General features: G+C 53.7%; 1 protein-coding gene across 2 annotated transcripts in view; it reads right to left on the bottom strand.

The window, feature by feature from the left end:
• Nucleotides 1-2,230: 2,230 nt before the first annotated feature.
• LOC129213418 (ATP-sensitive inward rectifier potassium channel 12) overlaps nt 2,231-11,181 on the bottom strand; it is a 33,207-nt gene continuing 24,256 nt past the window's right edge. For both annotated transcript variants that reach the window (XM_054843383.1, XM_054843384.1), the window contains exon 2: nt 2,231-6,617. In XM_054843383.1, coding sequence (XP_054699358.1) covers nt 5,170-6,459 — 1,290 coding nt within the window. In that variant the 5' untranslated portion in view covers nt 6,460-6,617 and the 3' untranslated portion in view covers nt 2,231-5,169. The remainder of the gene's footprint in view (nt 6,618-11,181) is intronic.

Below are 11,181 nucleotides of genomic sequence, written 5' to 3'. Positions count from 1 at the left end.
ATGGAGCCCAAGGGCGACCAAGGTTGCTCCGAGAAGATTTGTTGGGTCAGTCGCGGATGACTGGGCTCTTTCTGCCTGGGCTCCAGACACATTTTCCAATCTCCGGGCTCCCCGCATGGCTGACCTGCTGCGATCCGTTCCCCTGGCGAAAGCCCATCAGGGCAGTGCAGCAAAGCAAATGGTACTCACATGCGGGGCTGTGCGGGGACGGGGGGGATCCTGCAGCCCCTTCATCCCACCGAGCATCCCTGCAGCCCCTTCCCCAGCGGAGAGGAAAAATTATCCTCTCCTGCAGGGTAACGAGGAAAATTCAGATTTGGGGTTTCTGCTTCTACTTAGAGGCAGCAGGATGGACGTTTGCTAAAAGGCTCCTAAAAAAAAAATAATCTGTATTTGGCCCACTGGCCCCCAGTCTTGCTCAAAGTTTGCTGCACATATATACTATATGTGTGGCAACTGATGGCCTCAAAACCGTGTTTGAAATTTGCTACAGGCAGACACTTCCCTGTGATCTTTAAAATATACAGCATGACGCGAGATATTTTAAATAGATCAAAATACATTTATTACATATTTATATTATTTTCTCTAGTCTATTTATATCTTTTGGAGACTCTTATATATAATATATATAATATATTTAAAATAACATAAAATTGGCCAGTTTTGTCATCTGAAATACATTTTACAAATATATATATACATTGTCACATATATCTCAAATATATGTGCAATGAGACAGAGAAACACCGGAGGTGGCAAAGGTACAGATACTGTCATTGCATCCATCAGCTTCTCTATCGCTGCACGTCACCATCCATCCCCAGCAAACGGACTCGGCGTTTTACTCCTGGGAAACCAGTGCTCCCAGTTGCCAACCTGCCCGTGTGAACTGGTGCCGGGTCTCGGTCCCCAAACCCCACGGGGCCAAGCCTGGGGGAGCACCGGGGTGTGTTCTGGGGGGGGGGGATGGAGGAAAGATGGTGCCCCCAGGAGGGGGCAGCGGGACAGATGTGCACAGCTGGGGCTCAGCGAGGTGACGTGTGGCATCGGGTCAGGCACCATCCCACATCCCCTCCGTGCTCATGACGCAGCCGGATCCTTCCCTGAGCCAACCCCCCCGTGGCAGCATCCCTGAATTGGGGGGGGTGGGAGAGCAGGGTCCGGTGCTCCGGCCAGACCCGGCTGCCACACACTCGTTTCGGCGTGCAAGAAATGGCGGGGGGACACAGGGGACTCTTTTGGTTGTCAGCACGAGAGGAAAGGAAAGAGCAGGAGGGTTTAAAAATAAATGTATTTGTTCTGCCTTATTAAAGATAGAAAAGGTGGCTCTGAATTCATCTCCTACAAAAGGTTTGAAGGTCAAGCAGGCACCGAATCGCGAAAGGTTAAGCGCTAAGTGATTGTCCCAGCCCTAAAAGACTAAGTGCACTAAATTCGGTTATGAGAAGCTAAGGCTTGTCCCGACGGCTCCCGGCCCCGGGGACCCACTGCCCGGCCGAGCGGGGACACATCACGCCTTTTGAGGGGAGAGGATGCTCCTTCCAGCTGGTGGGTTTGGGGCGCAGGGATGTGGCCGCTTTCTGCTCTCACTGGTGCAGCTGTTTGGGGTGAAGCCAAGCGGGAGCAGCAGCAGGTATGGGGTATGGCCCCCGGTCCCCAGGCAGGGCGGCTGCTGCCGGAGGCTGCCCTGAACCCCGGCCGAGGGCAATCCCTACGGGATGCTGGCCAAGAGGATTAGCGGCTGTCTCCTTTCTCGGACTCCCGCCATCTTCCAAGGATCAAGTGTAACGCTGGAGTTAACTCCACGGATGGAGTGGCCTCGGCTCGGAGGAAATGGCCGGCGGCTGTTTTGGGGGGCAACCTGTCCCCTCGCTCGGCTCCGAGCGCCCTTCCTGCCAGGACCCCGCTCCATCCCTGCCATGACCGACACCAAAACCCCGAGAGCATCCCTGTGCCTTTCCAGCCCCTCCAGGGAACCCGAGTGCCGAACAAACACCACTTTTTGACTTTTTTCACCTTTTTTTTCTTTTTTTCTCCCCCTTTCTTTGACAATTCATGTGATTAAAAGTACCGCTGGGCAGCCTTCCCAACGCTCCCTGATGGTAGGAAAAAAACCCAGTAGCTCAGAGCACTCACAGGTAGGCAAAAATAATATTTATACACTATGTACCAGCGTGGTCCATGGCCAGGACGAGGACTATACAGTGTATATATATATATATATATATATATATATATATATACGACAACTCGCCGGAGCTAGATCCTCACTAGTGGGGTTTGGGGAAGGGGGTGCATGAACGGGGGCTGGGGAGGGTCCGAACCCCCCTTTGCTATGCCGGCCACGGGCACTCCCCAGCCCAGTTCACATCTTCCTACACAGCAATTTAAAAATACATCTGTATATATTATTCTATTCTCCCAGGTAACACTGTACAATCATAGAAGTTTCTTTAAAAGCAATAATTTACTTAGACATCTCTATTTCTCTTTCATTTTTATACAAATATTTACTGTGATATATATATATTTATAAAGAAATTAACCCTCTGAGAATCCTACAGCAGCAAGATGTGCACCTTTTTTTTATAATTATTATTTATTCAAAAGAACCTAAAACCACTTAAAAGCATTTGTTTAAAAAAATAAATAAGTAGTGCGCACACAAAATCTCTCTGCCCTCCCCTCCATCCTTCCCACCCCCCAGATGCTATGAGGCAAAAAGTGGGTGGCAAAACCATCCCCCCCGGGAGCAAAGGGACCGACGATGGGATGGCGTCTGTGTTTCTGCGTTTGCTGCCTTAGAAACATAAACGTTGTGGCTGGAGCTCAATGACACGTCCCTACGTGTCCCCCCCGCTTTTGGGGACAGCCTGCTTGGGACACTCGGTGCCAAAACCGGCCGGCTCCCTCCCAGCGCTGCCCGCGGGGATGTTTTCTCCCAGTGGCTGTGTTTTAGGGGAAGCCGAAAATAGAGCAGCCCCTTGGTGGGCAGCACAGGGTGGCAATGATGGATGCTGGTGGGAACGGGGTGAGAAGGAACTCTGTGGGGACAAAGTGCCGGTCCCCATCCTGCAGCCGGCCAGCGAGACGTGATGCTGGGGGGCACAGGGCAGTGGGGGGGCACCGGGGCAGCCACTCCCCAGAGCCCTCTGCAAGAAGGAGACAGGGATGGGGACACAGGACAAATCCTGCCTCTGCCACCGATGGTTGGACATGCCACAGCAAGTTGTAACCCTGGGATACAGCTTCCCTGACGTGGGCAGGGGGCAGAAAACACCGGGAGCCCATCACAGCCAAAACGCTGCTGGGGACCCCACTCTCAACCCCTGCTCCCCGAGGCCAGGTGCTGCCAGGGCTCCGCACCCAGGGTCGGGTGCGGGATGCCTGTGGGTACCGAAGCCTTTCCCACGGCCACGGGGAGCAGGGACCCAGATTTTGGCTCCCAGAGCACCGATGAGCAGCACAGCCAGGCTGAAGGGACCTGCAGCCTGCATCTTCCCGGCTCCTTCCCTCTGCGCAAAGGCAGGGAGCGGGGCAGGAGCAAGGGCTCCCCATGCGCCGGGTGGTTTGCCTTGTGCCGTGGCAAAAGCTAAATCAGCGTGCCACCAAGGCCAGCCTACAGCGCAGCAGACGGTGGGATGCAGGTGATGCCACAGGGACAGAGCGAAGGGGACGTTGCCCCAGGGTAGGGATGCAAGTGGGGTGCTGGGGAGGAGGGGTAGAGCGCGGGATGAGTTTGCATCTCTAAGGCACAATCCACCTTGAGGCTGGGACGCGGGGACGGGTTGAAGCACAAGACGGGGTGGTTTTTCTTGACTGGCATCTGTTGTTTTTAGAAAAGCATCTGCCTCTGAAGCAGGACTCTCCGGTGAACGGGGAATTCATAAATCCCAGCCTGGCACAGAGACGGCTCCTGTGCTAGAGGAAGTGCAACCCAACAAGATGACTTTCACATTGATTTCCATGCCTGAAATAATTTTCAAGGGAGAAAATACCAAATTGGTTGGAAAAGTGGGAAAATACCCAAATCTGAGAGCTTTCCACTCTCCTTTTTGTGCTTTTCGCTATTTTATCCCAGTTACGGTGAAACTTATGAATTCCCCATCGGAGATGTTGGGGGAGACCCAGCACTTCAGCAGCTGATGCCCCAGACCCAATTGCCACCCTGAAGATCAATATTTCCAGAAATTGGCTAATTACTGTGTTTACAATGATTCTTTCTATTGCAGTCTGCCTTTTCCTTATTAGCTACTTTGCCAGTAATTACGCTACTCGCTTTCTCTGCCACAGACCTCCAGCCACTTATGTCTGTTTTCTGCCTACGAAGCCATGCCAGTGGGAAAAAAAACCACCACCCCAAAATTGTATGCACTCTTGACTTCTAGCTCTTGCATCTGCCCAGCAAGTCACCCCCTCAAAGGACCCCGGTGGCTTATTCATTCCCTTGTTCATTTTTAAAAAATACTGAATCACTTCTTTCAGATTTAATATTATTATTATTATTATTATTATTGTTATTATTATTATTTTGGTAAACAGTCTCCCAAACGGTACGGTGAAAAAATTTAAAAACCTCTCGCCTCCCTCCCCCCACTTTTTCCCAAAATTAAAAAGAAGTACGTTAATGTTGCATGTTATTTCAAGTGTTGTTCTTGTGCAACTGAATCAGACCGCCTGCCGGAAGGAGCAATTTTTTTGTTGTTACTGCTCAGTTAAAAAATAAAAGGAAAAAAAAGAAAGAGAGAAAGAAAGACTTGTTTCCTGATATTTCCTCTTTTTGGATCTCGCAGTGCTCGGCTCCAAGAAAACGCTGGCATTTTCCCCACGGGGAGAGCAAAGCCCCGTGGGGCCGCGTGGGGCGAGCGCCCGCCTGCACCCCACGGACCCTTCTCTCTCTGTCCATCCGTCCGTCCGTCCGTCCCCCCAGAGCCATCGGCCCCGCTGCAGGCGCCGGGCGCAGGAGACGCGCCATGGCCTGCCGCCGTCCCCTCCTGCAGACCGCTCAGTGGTTATTGCGATGAAACTGAAAACTATGAACGATACTAATTTCTCAAGCATTCCTATGGCACTTGCATTGTTCTGCATAAGTTGAGCGGGTTGTAGGGGAAGAGATTAGAGGAGGAAAAAAAATACCCTCGGAAAAGTCAATGGAAGGACCAAGAGTCATATTTCCGACTCCCTCCTGTACGACCGCTGATCCAACGCTATTGTGGCTTGAAGCCTATCGAACTCGTGCCTGTTGTCTGGGCTCAGGTCCTCCAAACCCCGGCTGTCATCATCTTCCTCTTCCTCGTCGCGGCTCATGAAGGCCAGCTCGTTCTCGTAGCAGAAGGAGTTGGTGCTGGGCAGCAGGAATTTGTTCTCCACCAAGTCCTTGGCGCTGCAACGGGGAGTGGACGGGACCTCGTAGGTTTTGTGGAAGTGGGAATAGTCTACTTTGTACTGGTTTTTCTCCTCGAACAAGACAGGCTCGAAGCGGTGGCCCCAGAGGATCTCGCTGGCCAGGTAGGAGCTCCGAGCTTGTGTTGTCATAGCGGTGGCTTCTACCATGCCTTCCAGAATGACCACAATCTCAAAGTCGTCTGTCTCCAAGTCCTGGCGACTGATCCCAAACAAGGGGCTGTCTTCATTGATCTCGTGGAGAATGGTGATGGGAGACACCAAGAAGATACGGTCCAAGCCTTTATCAAACCCCACGTCGATATCTATTTGGTCAAGTGGTATGTACTCCCCTTCTTCCGTGATCCTGGGCTTAATTAGCTGAGCTCGTACGTGGGCTTCTACTATGTGGCTTTTCCGGAGGTTCCCAACTCTCCACATCAGGCAGAGTTTTCCATCTCTCATTGCCACTACTGCATTATGGCTGAAAAGTAATGTCTGCGCCCGTTTTTTGGGCCTGGCCATCTTTGCCATTATTGCACCAATCATGAAAGAGTCAATTATACACCCCACGATGGACTGAACCACCACCATGAAGACCGCGAGCGGGCACTCCTCCGTCACACAGCGGAAGCCATAACCAATAGTTGTTTGGGTCTCGATGGAGAACAGAAAAGCAGCCACAAAGCCATTGACCTGCAGAACACAAGGCTTAAAGGTATCGTCTCCACCCGGGTTTTCTAGATCTCCATGAATGAGTGCAATTAGCCAGAAAATCAGCCCAAACAATAACCAGGACACCAGAAATGCCAGGGAAAAGAGCAAGAGCATATACCTCCAGCGGATGTCAACACATGTGGTGAACATGTCTGCAATGTACCTCTGCGGCTTGTCATCCATGTTGGTGAACTCCACGTTGCACTGACCGTTCTTCTTTACAAACCTGTTCCTGCATTTTCTCCTGGTATGGATTTTCCCATTGCCAAAGCCGTTGATACCTGGCATGGTGGTCAACCTCAGCCCGTCTTCCTCGGAGGACACGATGCTGTAAGGGTTGACTCTGCCTGCAGTCATCCCTGAGCCAAGCCCACAGTGAAGGTGAAGGGTCTTGTGACTCCCAGCGTCCCCCTGGCCCACCCCTGCCCACCCCCCAAATTCTGTTGTGGTGGAAGAGAAGTCCCAAGCTTCCACGTCTTGGCTGCCACGTCACCACACGGATCCTGTGAGAGGTTCTGCAATGAGAAAACAAAGACACAGCCGTTACCTCTCACGGCAAAAGGATCCAGGGAGGTGTTTGGCCATGGGTCTGATGGGGTGGGTGGCTGCATGTTGAGTGAGACCCCCCACAACTGTCCTTACTTTCCCTTCTAGGCTGTTCCCAAAAACCACACGTGAGGAAGGAAGAAGGTCTTAGAGTTTGTTCTTTCGTACTACAAAGTGAGTGAGCAAACCTTGCTGGGGCGATGCAGCATTTGTGGGACCTTCAGTGACACCAGTGGATGAAAAACCTTGGGTAGCACTGGAGTCTCTCCCCTTCGCTTTTCTCATGAGTTCTGCTGTTGGAGCGGGGTCACGCTGCTGGAGAGGAAACCGGAGAGGCCAAGCTGCTCTCCTTAGCACAGAGATATTAATAAAGGTACGCCTGAAAGCGGCTCCATCAGTTCACATTGCCCGTGCCAGATGGATCGCTGCCCAGCACATCGCAGCAGCGCTCGCCTGACCTCCCGAGCACCAGCTCTTCTGGGGTTGAGGGAAACCACAGGGAGATGTGGATTTAACCTCCGTCCCCCAGCCTGGGGATGGGAGAGGACACGGCCAACGTGGAGCCAGTTGAGGAAGGCCCCAGGAAGGCACTCGCTGAGGGCAGATGTTCTGAGGAGCAACTTTCCCAACGCATCCATTGGGACACGGAGCCATCTACGGTCACAGATGGGTTTTGCTGGCCAAGTCTTATGAAGGAACAACTGCCACTGGGGAATGGGGAGCTGTTTTGATCTCTCCTGGAGGGCTCAGCTGCAGGGTCAGGGACCTACATGCAGCTTTGCCTGGGAGAGAGGCGGCATGGACATGGGAGAGGTGGCCCAAGCCGGGTGGGCTTCCTGGTGCAGATGAGCCCATGGTGAGGAAACCCAGTGGCACCCTGCCAGGCTGCTGGCCCCCCCAGCCCATCTGCGATGGCACGTAGGGCTGTGTCAGGCGAGGGTCAGGATTGTGGAGAAGTTACGTGGCACGTCCCAAACACCCTAAAGAGATGGCACTGCGGGAACGCTCCCCAAACCACCCTCTGCCTCAGCTCATCCCATTCTTTAGCGACATGGGATGTGTCACTGGGGATCAAACCACCTTGCTAGCAATGAGACCTGCATGGGGCCGCAGTGCGGTGGGGGAGCAGGTGCAGAGCCCCGCACAACACGCCGTCCCCCCAGCGCAGAGGTGCCCGGCTCATGCCTCGAGGTGCAGGCGAACCCACCAGGCTGTACATGCTGTGTCGGATCCGCTGGCCCGATCAATACGGTCGATTCCTGCAATCAGCTCGAGCGCCCAGGGACACGCTGGGACGAGCACACCCTTTCCATTACACGGTGGCCAGGGCCAGCCCAGCGCCGGGAAGCATTGCCAGGCACAGCCTGCCCGGGGCTGCATCAGCCCAGCTAGCAGCGATACGCTGGATTGCCTTGTACAGAAATTTGCCACAAATCCAGCCTGGGACTTGGGGATCCCCGCAGAGTCCCAGCACCACAAGCAGGAGCACTAACAACCTGCCCAAACCTCCCAGGTGCTGGAAACAGACCCAGGCGTGACACCATCTTATACACCAAATAGCATATTTCCACCTGCTGCAAACCAGGCACAACCATTTTTTATCCAAAAAGCTAATTTTTCAAGCACCACAGTTATTTGTTGGTGTGTTGGCAGACCAAGCAATTGCTCGCATCCAGCTGGGGCAGTTGGCACAAGATCCTGTCCCTCCTTAAGGCCATGGGGAAGAGTAAAATAGGCACAAACCGTTAATATTTACAGCCCCATACTCACTGGAAATCAAATGGGACCAAAGTGGCCTTGCAGAGCTGACGTGTCAGACTGGCTGCAGGCTCACGCTGCCAAACTCCAGCCTGGTCACCCGTCCTGAGTCTTCCTCCTGACCACACTGGCTACGTTCATTACGGCTTTCTCTCCTCTTTTTTTAATGAGAGCTCAGCATTTGGAGACAAAAAAGGCCGCTTCTCCATCACCCCACCGGCGCACCCAGGGGAATACGCTGGATGCTTTTGCCACGGGATGAATTTACTGTTGGGTTTTTTTAATTAATTCTAGATGCATTTGAGAAGTGAACAAAATGCAATGAGCTCCCGGTGACCTGCGAGAGGATTAGCAGGGGTCTGGATTAACTGTGCTGGGAGGGGAGACGTACCCGGGTGACTGGGGAGGCAGCGGCGCTGCCCTCACCCAGGGGTGATGCTCCCGGGAACCCTCGGGCTCCCCAGTCACCTTCCCCCTCCCCCCTTCCCTCCTTCCTTCCCTCCTTTCTCACTTTCTCTGTTTCTTCCTTTCTCTCTTCCTTCCCGCTATTCATCTTTCTCTTTCCTTTCTTTCTTTCTTGCTTCCTTGCTTTCTTGCTTTCTTTCCTTCTCAATTTCTCGATTTCTTAATTTCTTATGTCTTAATTTGTCTTTCTCTTTCTTTCTCTTTCTTTCTCTCTTTCTTTCTTTCTTTCTTTCTCTCTTTCTCTCTTTCTCTCTTTCTCTCTTTCTCTCTCTTTCTTTCTTTCTTTCTTTCTTTCTTTCTTTCTTTCTTTCTTTCTTTCTCTCTTTCTCTCTTTCTCTCTTTCTCTCTTTCTCTCTCTTTCTCTCTCTCTCTCTTTCTCTCTTTCTCTCTCTCTCCCTTATTTTTCTCTCTTCCTCCCCCCCCACCCCGCCCCATGCCACTCAGGGCTCACCCTGTCCGAGCACCCTGGACGTTGGGGAACCCTCTGCTGCGGGGGGATGCCAGGACAGACCCAAGGGGCTGACACCGCTTCGGGGATGGGGCAGCTCTCGTGACATAGCCCACATCCCACCTGGGCCCCCACATTCATTCGGCTGTGGAACCGAGTCCTCCCCAAAGCACCAAAGCTCCTGGGGGGACAAACCCCCCCGGCCCCAGGCCGGCTGTGGCAGCACGGGGAACCGGCAGCTAAATAAAGGCGAGCAACGTGGATCTGTCGGAGCAGGCGGCTGCCTGCGGCTCGTACTTTATTTAGCACAGTTTTGTTTGGAAATACGCTTTCTCGAGTTCGCTGAAAGCTGAATTTCTGGTTTGGTTTTAATTTGAATGCTGGAGCCCCACGCTGCCGCTGCGGGAGGCTCAGGCTGGGAGAGGGCTCGTGTGAACGCGTGGAAGCCTAGGGCTGGAGAGGCTCTGCTGCCGGCACCGGCCCCATGGTCACCCGGCGTTTCCTCGGGTCGTGAGTGCCACCCTCCAGCATCGCCCACAACCAGAGCTGCCCAGGGCAGAGGAGATACGGGAGGTCACATCCCCCTCGCCACCCCCTTCCCTGGAGTTTCACACCCCTGACCATCACAATTTTACCCCCCGGGAACAAACTCAAAACTTCCCCTAATACCTGGAGCCCCTTAATCCCACTGCCGGCCCCAGCGTCGGCACAGACAAACCCGTGCTGGGAGTCGGGCAGGACCGGGACCGTCCCCTGCCGCTCGTGCCACGCGTCTTATGCAGCACTAATAGCGTTAACACGTAGGAAACAAAACAGGCCCATAATATTAATAGCGGGAAGGAACGGCCCACAGCTCCCCGCGGGCTCTGAACACAGCGACGCCTTGGACTACCCCAGCTAATGAGCTGACATTAGAGGCAGCGACTCCTGCCACTAAACTGCAGCAACCAAACTCCCACTGCGGAGCGGTTTCCCGCAGAGAATCCAAGTGTCTCCAGCAATCTGCCAACTGCACGGCTAATTTTATTTATTTATTTTTTAAAAGGGAGTTAAATGTTACAACAATATTCTGAACAGCCAGCGCACCGGGAAACTGTGTCGAGTGCCGGGGAGGTCATTAGTTAGAGCCGGCTGAATGTGTCGATGCGATTTATCACCACACCTTTCGCTGTACCTCCGGAGGGGATGTGTTTTGGGGCCAGGGAGGCAGCGACCAGGCTGCCGTTCCCCCCTCGCTTTGGATTTTCTCCCGACTTATGGAGGCGTGTGGGGAACGGGGCTGCGTTTGAGCGGGATCAACCCGGGTGGGGACTTGGAGGAGCCAAGCTGGGACACGCGGGTCCCCTGGCAGGAGAGATGACCGTCCAAGAGGGGATGGCATGAGGAGGTCACGCTCGGTGCTGCTGCCTGCCCTGGGCTGGGAGATAACGCTGCTATCTCCTGCAGCGATGCCCTTCATGCCCCAGCAGCGGGATGGCAATGTCAGTGGAGAAGAGGGAGCTCTGCTCCTGGCACGGGGCTGCGGCCATGACGGCACAGCCGAGGGTGCCCAAACTGCTCCTGCACACCCCATCCTGATGGAGTCACCCAGCTCTGAGCACCCACAAAATGAGGGGGGAGCAGCAGAGATGGGGGCTCCCCCAGCTGAGATGCAAAGCAGGGAGCTTGCAGCCGGCCCCCGACCGAGCGTGTCCCCACCGCGCGGGGGGAGCACTGCTGCCTGAATAACTCCTTCCTCTGACACCCTGTCTCTGGGCTCTTCCAATAAATTAAGGGTCGACACAGGGTGGACCAGACCCTGACAAATCCGGAGGATAAATGACCCCCTGCTTCCCCTCTGCTGCCAGGGAGGACAGGCGAGA

The sequence above is a fragment of the Grus americana genome, chromosome 15, assembly GCF_028858705.1.
Source record: "Grus americana isolate bGruAme1 chromosome 15, bGruAme1.mat, whole genome shotgun sequence".
Classification (NCBI taxonomy): Eukaryota; Metazoa; Chordata; class Aves; order Gruiformes; family Gruidae; genus Grus; species Grus americana.
This window is presented reverse-complemented; position numbering and strand designations above follow the sequence as displayed.